At 41.5% G+C, this 10,286-nt stretch overlaps 1 protein-coding gene across 4 annotated transcripts in view; it reads right to left on the bottom strand.

Moving 5' to 3' along the window:
* Positions 1-5,553: 5,553 nt before the first annotated feature.
* Positions 5,554-10,286, bottom strand: part of SNAP91 (synaptosome associated protein 91) — a 200,708-nt gene continuing 195,975 nt past the window's right edge. For 3 of the 4 annotated variants that reach the window (XR_013221812.1, XR_013221813.1, XR_013221814.1), the window contains 4 exons: positions 9,456-9,539; positions 7,631-7,732; positions 7,446-7,547; positions 5,554-6,835 (listed from right to left, as the gene is read on the bottom strand). Coding sequence is in view for 1 of the 4 variants with exons in the window: in XM_077289805.1 (XP_077145920.1) it covers positions 7,455-7,547; positions 7,631-7,732; positions 9,456-9,539 (279 nt within the window). In the remaining 3 variants the exon portion in view is untranslated. The remainder of the gene's footprint in view (positions 6,836-7,445; positions 7,548-7,630; positions 7,733-9,455; positions 9,540-10,286) is intronic. The other variant, XM_077289805.1, reaches the window with a different exon arrangement.

Raw genomic sequence — 10,286 nt, 5'->3', positions numbered from 1 at the left:
ACTCAATCGCCTTAGCTAGCGAGGCCACGGACTGGGACAGGGACGTGGCCCACTCAGGGGGGCTAGGAGCACTGGGGTCGGTAGCGGCGGAGGGCTCCTGGGCACATTGGGCATCACAGGATGGGCAGAACGGGGAGCTCTGAGGCTTGGGAAGAGGAGCCTGGCAGGTGGTACAAGCAGAGAAAAAGGTGGTATGAACCTTACTGACCTTTTTACCCCTTGACTGGGACATGTTGTACCCCAATGTAATGCACAGAGCTGCTATGAGGAAAGCTGAGGAAGCTGAGGGGTATCGCTGCAGGGAAGCAGATAGAGCCGTCTCCTTACCCTGTCCTGTGCCCCGCAATCGAGTGGAGAAGGAAGATCCTCCGTGGGAGTGAGTGGAAAGGCCGGCCGGCGCTGTGTGCTGCAGGAAAATGGGTGCCGAGATCCTTAAGTGCAGTCTCGCAGAGAGCAAGAAGCGCCAGAAGCGTGGGCGGGGCCGTAAGAGTGATGCGTGGAGTGGGCGGAGCATACCGCAGTGCGGCCTAGCAAGGGGCCGAAGCCGGGGACTAAATTTCCGTAAGGATTCTGCCGCTAAGGAGCCCCCCCAGAAATGGTGACCGCCATATAAAAAACCAACCCCTATGGCCCTACACAGTGGCGGGGGCGCACGCCGTCTGCACTTACCCCATAAGTGCCAGGGATACATGGGACGGTGCAGGGTTAGGGGAGCCTCCATCCACCATCCCCATGAAAGGGGGGTAGAGAGGAACCGTCCGCCTCCTTCCATCATCCGCTCTTTTTCAGTGGTGATGCAGTGGGGGCTGCACGGACGCCACAGTGGAATAGTGCCTCTGTACAGCCGAGGGTGAAACCTGGTGGGCAGGGCAGATGTCTGGCAATGAAAGGCCTGGCAGCAGAAGAGGATACTGGAGGTAAAACACCAGTGCTCGTCTGTTAGTCGGGGGGAGATCGGTGCCCGTGAAAGGGTCCCGTCGCCCAAAAAGGTCAACTCAGGCAGTGGCTTCCCACGTCGCAGGAGAGGATACGGAGAGGTGTAACTCCCGTGCTTGCCTGTTGCTGGTTCGGGGGAGATCGGAACATGAAAGAATCCGTCGCCCCCTTCGTCCGGAATAACAAGGTTTAAATCCAGTGTGCCTCCTACGGACACTAAGCTTGAACTGGGTCTCTGGAAGCCAGCATGAGGGTGTATACTGCAGGGGAGGAGCTAACCTTTTTTGTCTCAACTTAGTGTCAGCCTCCTAGTGACAGCGGCATAACACTCATGGTCCTGTGTCCCCCAATGTGGCGAAGGAGAAACCAATGATGTCGTTCAAAAGTACAACTCATCCCAGAAAAAACAAGCCCTCACATGGCCATAAGGACAGAAAAATAAAAAAAAGTTATGGCTCTGGGAAGGTGAGCGAAAAACGAAAACGCAAAGCCGAATATACCTCCCTCCGGGGGGTTAAAATTAGTCTTCATGTATGTCTGGGCCCATTGCCGCCATTTCTGCTTGCGAGCACTGTTAAGGGGAGTCAATAGAAGGCGTATACTCAAGGCAGGACCTGAATGGCCATTGTACCTGGAGAACCCAGCAACCATTATTCAATCTGGGGTCACAATAGAGACCATCTCTGTGTTGTACCGATCGGAGGAAAGAGGGAGTCCATTCTTTCTATAAGCATAATGATGCTGCTGTTGCAATTGACAGCGGCATCAGTGTGGTTAAATTCCCATGATTGGTGCTAGCACTCGTGGGCATTATTGCAGTGTTTCAGCCATGATGACACTCGCTGATATTGCGGACTTTCCGCTGAGCCGTACATGTACAGCAGATGATGTGCAGAGGCTAAACAGGCAGGTATTTTTCAACTTTGGTCTTCCTGCGACACCAAAAAAAAAAGGGCTGAGTTTGAAAGGAACTAGGCATGGCTAGTTCTGCCGATCTAGTAAGCGGCGTAACTTACGCCAAAACTATAATCCAGTTCTTCACTGGAGTTCATCTCTGGCGGAGGCACACAGTGCTTGTAAAATGCATATGCACCCAATTCAGTAAGAGGAATCTTACTCCACTACACCCCTTCAGTGAGACTGATGTGTACAATGCCAGTTTTAAAGAATTGGGACCATAAAATGACTGATTATGCCAAGAACCTGTTTATATCTGGACAACATTATCATCTTTGCTGCATGGAGCAACATTAGCAGCAATAATGGTCTCCATCTGTAAAAATAATACACAGATGGGGCAAAGTAGGTTATCTGCTTCCATCACAGATGCACCCAGGGCCGGACTGGCCATCTGGCAAATGCCAGATGGGCCTGTCTGGTTGTGGGCTGCCTTGTCTGCTACATTGTTAACAGAATCGGTGTTCTCAAGACACCCATACTGTTAAGAGTTTTGACGGAGCACAAAGTCGCTGACTCCACTTACCCTAGCAGGCCACGGGTTTCATTAGAAATACTGGTCTTGTAGTAAATCTTCCTTTCCCCCATCCAGGGTAATATTAGCAATATATCCCATCTAGTTCTTGGGGACGGGGACAACATGGGCCTGTGTGATTTCAAATGCCAGGACTGAATTTCAGCCCCGGTCCGTACCTGGATGCACCTCATCAATCCTGACTGCAACAGAGAGCATGGCTAACAGCTTCTCCTGCTTACAGAGTATTTTCCAGCAGTAGGCACTAGGGGGAGCTCACTGCGCACTATTGACATACATAGCAGTTATATAAATACATATATTTTGAGCTAGCCCTAGAGATGGCAGCCAGCTGCTGTTTTAACCCCCCTTGAAACCTGTGTGATTTTTTTTTAATTTAAAGTGGACCCTAGAAGAGGAGGAAGCAAAAATGTATTTATTTTTCTGTACACAATCATATGATTTTGTGGGACGAGTTATAGTTTTGAGTGACACCATTCATTTTACCATATCATGTACTATAGAAACAGGAAGCAAAAAATCCAAGTGGGATTGAAATGGTGATGAAAAAAAAAAATCTACCATAGCTTATGTTTGTTTAGTGCTCATTGCGTGGTAAAAAATTACCTGTAACATAATTCTCCAGGACAAGATGAGCACAACAATACTTTCAGAGTAAGATATACATGGCTGTGATCATACAGCCAGGGGCTGATACCTGATGCCAGGTTCTCTTTAATGTATTTCTTGTTAGGGAATTGTGCTGCCAGAAAAGATTAATATATAAATAAAAAAAACACCACAATTTTGGCATTTTGTTTTTATTCTTTTTATGTTGTTTACTCTGTACGTGTTGATTAATTTTGTGTTTTGATAGTCCAGACATTTATGGAGGCAGCAATATCAGATGTTTATTTTTAACATCTATCTATTTTTCAATGGTGGAAAAAAGGAGGCGATTCGAAGTTTTGTGTATATATATATATATATATATATATATATATATATATATATATATATATATATATATATATATATATATATATATATATATATATATATATATATATTTTAGATGGTGGCCAGATTCTAACGCATCGGGTATTCTAGAATATGTATGTATGTAGGTCGCGCTTAGGCCACGCAGTATATAAACACAGCCCACGCAGTATATAAACACAGCCCACGCAGTATATAAACACAGCCCACGCAGTATATAAACACAGCCCACGCAGTATATAGCAGTGTGGGCACCATATCCCTGAAAATATATATATATATATATATATATATATATATATATATATATATATATATATATATATATATATATATATATATATATATATATATATATATATATACACACACATATATATATATATATATATATATATATATATATACACATATATTTCTATACTCACCCTGCGGCGTCCAACGAAGCTGTTCCGATGCGCGCGATGCTGCCGCCAGCTTCCGTTCCCAGTGATGCATTGCAAAATTACCCAGATGACATAGCGGTCTCGCGAGACCGCTAAGTCATCTGGGTAATTTTGCAATGCATCACTGGGAACGGAAGCTGGCGGCAGCATCGCGCATCGGTGGACGTCAGAAGGTGAGAATAGCACAATTTTTTTTTATTTTTATTATTTTTAATATTATATCTTTTTACGAATGATGCTGCATAGGCAGCATCAATAGTAAGAAATTGGTCCGGGATGGGGCTACACACTGGCACTGACTGGAGGGGAGTAGGGAGGGGGGCACTGACTGGAGGAGAGTAGGGAGGGGCCAATTCGCGGCCGGACTAAGCCTGTTGCTGATTTCCATTACAGACAAACAGACGGAAGTACCCCTTAGACGATTATATAGATAGATATACACACACACACACACACACACACACACACAGTACAGAGCAAAAGTTTGGACACACCTTCCCAGTTAAAGATTTTTCTGTGTTTTCATGACTGAAAATTGTACATTCACACTGAAGGCATCAAAACTATGAATTAACACATGTGGAATTATATACTTAACAAAAAAGTGTGAAACAACTGAAAATATGTCCTATATTCTAGGTTCTTCACAGTAGCCACCTTTTGCTCTGATGACTGCTTTGCACACTCTTGGCATTCTCATGAAAATACAGAAAAATCTTTAAATCAGAAGGTGTCCAAACTTTTGCTCTGTATTGTATGTATACACACACACACACACGCAAATCTACTCAGTTTTAATTCTTTCAAGGACAATCATCACTTACACTATATAATGCAATACAAAAGTATTACAGTATATAGTGAAAATCCTCCATAGGAGTACCAAGCGGTAGCGACATTGACCTTAAACATGTACGCAATCGTGTTGCGGTGAGTTGAAGACAGCCGGTGCACATGACCACTTGCAACCACACTAAAGAGCAAGAAACCAAAATTAGCTGATAAATGCAGAAGCGTCCGATGGTGGCATTTAAGTGTGGTTTTTACATGCATTTTTATTGTGTTTTTGATGCTGCAGTTTTTCTCTTCTTTTTGGTGTCATGTTTTAAACAAAACTACTTGATTTTTAATACTTGGTATTTGACTTTTAACAAAGCTTTATTGATATTGTTATGTGTGGAACATGTGTTTTTAGTGCATTTCCGCACACAAGATTCAGCATACCAGGAAGAGAAAACGTCATCTTGCAGATTTAAAATAGGCACCGCAAATCAATTTATACTGCATAAAAAAAAAGCAGAGTGGGCAATACATTTCTTTAAATCCCATCCACTAACTGTTAGACACTGAGTTTTTGGCACAGGGTGAATTATGCAGCGTCAAAAACTCAAGACAGATATTTGCCATTTAATTTATCCAACATCAGCCCCATATGAAGCAGGCTCAGCTCCTGAGCCCGCTCCACACATCTTGACCTCCATCATGATGGATAGATCAGTGATGGAGAATTAAGGGCTTACGGAGATTTTAAGGGCTTAAAGAAAGTAGATTTTGAGCTCTGTATGACCCTAGGTTATACCAGTAAGATATAAAATATACAAGTAGAGAAAAAAAATTATATGTCATAATGTGTGGTCAATAAAAACACAAAATAAAGTTTTTTAGTTACCATAAGTAAATAAAGATAGACTCAACCAGCAGTTTGCATTTGCTTCTGTTCAAGGTGTTTATTGCATCTCACAGGGCATACATGCACTGGGTCTTTAAACCATGATACAAAGGAAAGCCATTTTGAAATTGATTTTAAATACTTGATCCCCATTTAGAGTGTATGTTATCCCCACAGTAAATTCAGATACGACCATCGAATAAATAATTGAATTGAAAGACTTACAACAGGTGAACGTCGTTCCTATCCAATATACTTCTACAAACAGCTGCCAAGCCACTTGTAACACTGATCAACAGTGACCTCATTTGTGTTCACCAAAACCTTAAGCCAAAGCTGTCAGCACACAACGGGATGAGTGTGTGAACGAAAAATGAAACGCGCACAATATGTACAAGGGGGGTGGACCTTGCTGATTCACATTCGGTCACAAGTGGTACAAAACTACTCACAGTCAACTCAGAGGAAAAAGTGCTAAGAAAAAAAAATTTAAGTACAATAAAATTAAAGGTTAAAAAAATAATAAATATGTTTTTTGTAATGCTCCACAAAACCTAGTAGCCTTGCTGCAGCTACAGTGAAGAAATACGTTGATTCATTTTGAAAAATAGACCAATAAACTAGTTTGGATGCAAAGACTGAAAAATATAATTAAAATATATAATATTTAAAAATCAACAAAAAGTCATATGATGCATTTCTGATATGATCTGTCTGTATAGGATTGCATAACTATATAATTGGAGGACGGATTTCCTTTCATATTCAATTAACTTATAAATAACTTTAAACATATAAAGTACCACAAAAACAGTTTCCTTTTCCACAATTAATAGTCCTGTGGGTAGTTCTCACACACAAACAACGGGTTGTATTGGAGCGTTTTCTGCTGTGGTCACACAAGATTTCATATTTGATAGAAGAAAACAGGGGATGTCCAAACATTATATACATTGAAACGTTCAAAAAACACAGACACATCTGTCCAGACTGCTCAGCACACAACAGCTGCGTGTTCTGCCCCCATCAGGCAGGGGCAGGAAAAGCACTAGAAGGCATTGGGGAAATTACACCCACTCATGGAAAACACTGGAAACCCAAAAACACAAAAATGAACAAAATATGATATATAGTGGCGGGTTACTGCTAGGGTAATACAGAATCCTAATGATAACTTTCACAGCTGTGCTACGCGTTTCAGAAGAGAGAAATCTAAGCACTGGGTTTGGTACTGGTGGCTCACTTAGAAAACTCTGAGCAGCAATCTGTTCTTCACAGGCTCCAGACTCACATATTCAGGTCACAAAACAGAATCTGGAAGAAAAATACACAAATTAACGTTGTCTAGGACTTGAATACATCTACTAAACCTAACGCCCACTAATATACATGTACAGGGGTCAATCACCGTGATGCTTCCGTTGCACAGCTACTGTAGGTTCTGGTCCCCATTGCTAAGAGGAACTGCTGCTCCATGCTTGTGGGCAGTGGCAACAGCAGAGGGATTGGCAAGTGCTACCTTGTCAGATGGTTGGTCCTACCCACCAAACTTAAAGTGACCCTCCTCCTTGGGACAGAAAAGTGAATATTCATGTCACCCTAACTTTTGTCCTCTATTTAAATTTTACAGCGACTAATTCTTTAATTAAAAATTCCCTATCGTTCCTTGGTAACACTATCCACCAGCTTTTTTTTCTACTTCCTTTGATAATCCCAGTGAGGGCCGATTAGACTATAGAATTGCATACATCTACAAACACACACACACACACACACACACACACACACTACACTTCTATTAACACACACACTAATTGTCAGTTGTCGTCTCAACATCTGGAGTGCCCCAAAGCTTGCTGAGCCTTGTGCCACATGATGGCGGCACAAGAAAAGACAAGAAAGTTTGAAGGAATTACGTTATTACCTTACACATTTACAAGAAATCCTTGATGTTGAGATCTGCTAATGGATCCTTTGAGGGTGGCTTTTTGGGGCTTTGTGAAGCAGGAGTCAAACTTGGGGATAGCTGTAATAAAAAAAAACCAAACAAGCATGTAAACGTACAGTATCTCATCAAAGTTCATCAAAGTTCTAAGGAGATAATCTTACCGGGGCACCAGATGCAGACGCTCCACCAAATGACGGCCTTATAGGTTGGCCATACATCATTGGCTGTTGGGGCATTATTGGTACCCCTGTCCCAGAGGCAGGCTGGGTTATGGGGAAAAAAAAAAAAAAAGTAAGAACGCATTAATGTTTTTTAGGTTAGCAATACTCAACGAATGTTGGATATGCCCGAATCCTTAAAAACAGGATTCAGGCATATGCGCTGACAGGGCCATTGACCGTACTGATGAAGTCACTGTGTGCTCTGTTGGACATTATGTCCGTCTGTATCCGCCTACTCGGGTTCCAAACTCAGTCAACCATGTCTTGGAGCACACCTCAATAGGAGGTATGGCCAAAAATTATGTCTGACGAAGGTCACAGTAACTCAGTCAGCAATTCTAATCTATTGCCCAGTCACCAAATCTCATTTTTAAGGGCTTTAGATGTAAGCACCGGTGGATAGAAGAAAGGTAACCAACAGCACACAGATATAGGCTGCACGCTCCAAAGTCCAAGGATCCAATTGGACCAATACTCACAAAAGAAAAAGAAGGAGCAGCATCCATTCCAGGTGAAGGATATTCACAAAAGTCTTTATTCTGCCATCACAAAGATACAACGTTTCGGCCAAAATGGCCTTTGTCAAGTATACAGTGAATCAAATATGGCCACCTTAAATAGTGTGGAGCCTATGCGGGCACCAATCACCACCAAGGGGCGGCCTTTATTAAACATGTTAAAAACAACACAATACGTGCTCATATCAAAACAAACGTGCAATATAATTGAAGTGACACTCAATCACATATACATCATATAAATAGTCTGTTTAAAAATGCAGAAAAGGGAACATGTCAATAACATAACCACATAATTGCCCCAATCATAACGTTGCTATTCAGTTGCCATGGTACTGTTGCCACCAATCCCCGGTCATTAATATTATAAACAAACCCGCTATCCAATCGCAGGCTGTTTAAAAAGAAGCGCTTAAACTATCGTCAGCCAGCTAGGTATGTGTGGATTGGCTGACGATAGTTTAAGCGCTTCTTAGCCCGCATAGGCTCCACACTATTTAAGGGGGCCATATTTGATTCACTGTATACTTGACAAAGGCCATTTTGGCCGAAATGTTGTATCTTTGTGATGGCAGAATAAAGACTTTTGTGAATATCCTTCACCTGGAATGGATGCTGCTCCTTCTTTTTCTTTTGTAAGCACCGGTGGAGTCACAGATAGAAGGGTAAAACAATATGCGAATTAGCCTCATACATTTTACTAGAACACATACTATCTGCATTCCACAGTTATTCTATTAAGAGACTCACGGGTTTTTTCCCAGCAGTATATGCTTCAGTACACAAATACGCAAACAATTTGGCATTTAGGTTCACAGTCAGCCCCAATGTAACAATACCATAAAATTTCTTTCCAAAGCCCCTGTGTTATTTTTTTTTTCAAATATCAAAAGCATCATAATACATAGGAGTGGCCTTATGCCAAAGCGCAACTTATATTATTTTCATTAAAAAAAAAAAAAAAAAAGTACACCCTGACATTGTCATAAACTTAAATCAGCTTCTTCCACAGCATGAGCATCAAAATGATAAACATACTGGTATACCACGTACATGGTGGCAGCATTAATACAGCTCACCAAATGTCGTTTCTATATAATTAGCGTGACATGTTTAGTTGATGTAAAGGTATACAGTAACAATAATATCAACATACCTGTAATGGCCAAGGATATATTTAATTCAAAAAGGTGTTATCTAAAGTTGACTTTCGAAGTATTTATTGTGTCTCATGTGAAAATACTTACCAGACCAAATCCTGCTGCTGGCTGTGCACCTTGAGCAGGACTTGCGGCCTGGGCCCCCGCACTGCCTGGGGGAGTAGATCCTTGCTAAATGAAATTTAAAAAAAAAAAATATATAAATATATATATATACTAGCTGTACTACCCGGCTTCGCCCGGGTTAATGACTGCTGTTAGCAAAATAGAATGTGTTAACAAAAATTTATTCTGCACACAAAAACCACAAAACAAATAGATAGAAATGTAATTATTAAAAGGCAAAAACTAAGCAAATAGAAGCATTTCACAACATATATTAGCTTTGTTATACTGAGAATGTCTTTGTTGCCTATATTAACCAATCAGAGCTCAGGTTAATTAACTGTAGCAAAATAGAAGCTGAGCTGTGATTGGTTGCTATTGGCAGCCTGATAAATCCCCAGCCAACAGGAAGCCCTCCCCCCTGGCAGTATATATTAGCTCACACATACACATAATAGACAGGTCATGTGACTGACAGCTGCCGTATTTCCTATATGGTACATTTGTTGCTCTTGTAGTTTGCTTATTAATCAGATTTTTATTTTTGAAGGACAATACCAGACTTGTGTGTGTTTTAGGGCGAGTTTTATGTGTCAAGTTGTGTGTGTTGAGTTGCGTGTGGCGACATGCATGTAGCGACTTTTGTGAGATGAGTTTTGTGTGGCGACATGCGTGTAGCAACATTTTGTGTGTTGAGTTGCATGTGACAGGTTAGTGTAGCAAGTTGTGTGCAGCAAGATTTGTGCATGGCGAGTTTTGCGCGTGGCGAGTTTTATGTGTGGTGCATTTTGAGTATGTGCAAGTTTTGTGTGA

Source organism: Ranitomeya variabilis, chromosome 2, assembly GCF_051348905.1.
Source record: "Ranitomeya variabilis isolate aRanVar5 chromosome 2, aRanVar5.hap1, whole genome shotgun sequence".
Lineage (NCBI taxonomy): Eukaryota > Metazoa > Chordata > Amphibia > Anura > Dendrobatidae > Ranitomeya > Ranitomeya variabilis.
Note: the sequence above shows the minus strand (reverse complement) of the source record. Positions and strands in the feature narration are given on the sequence as shown.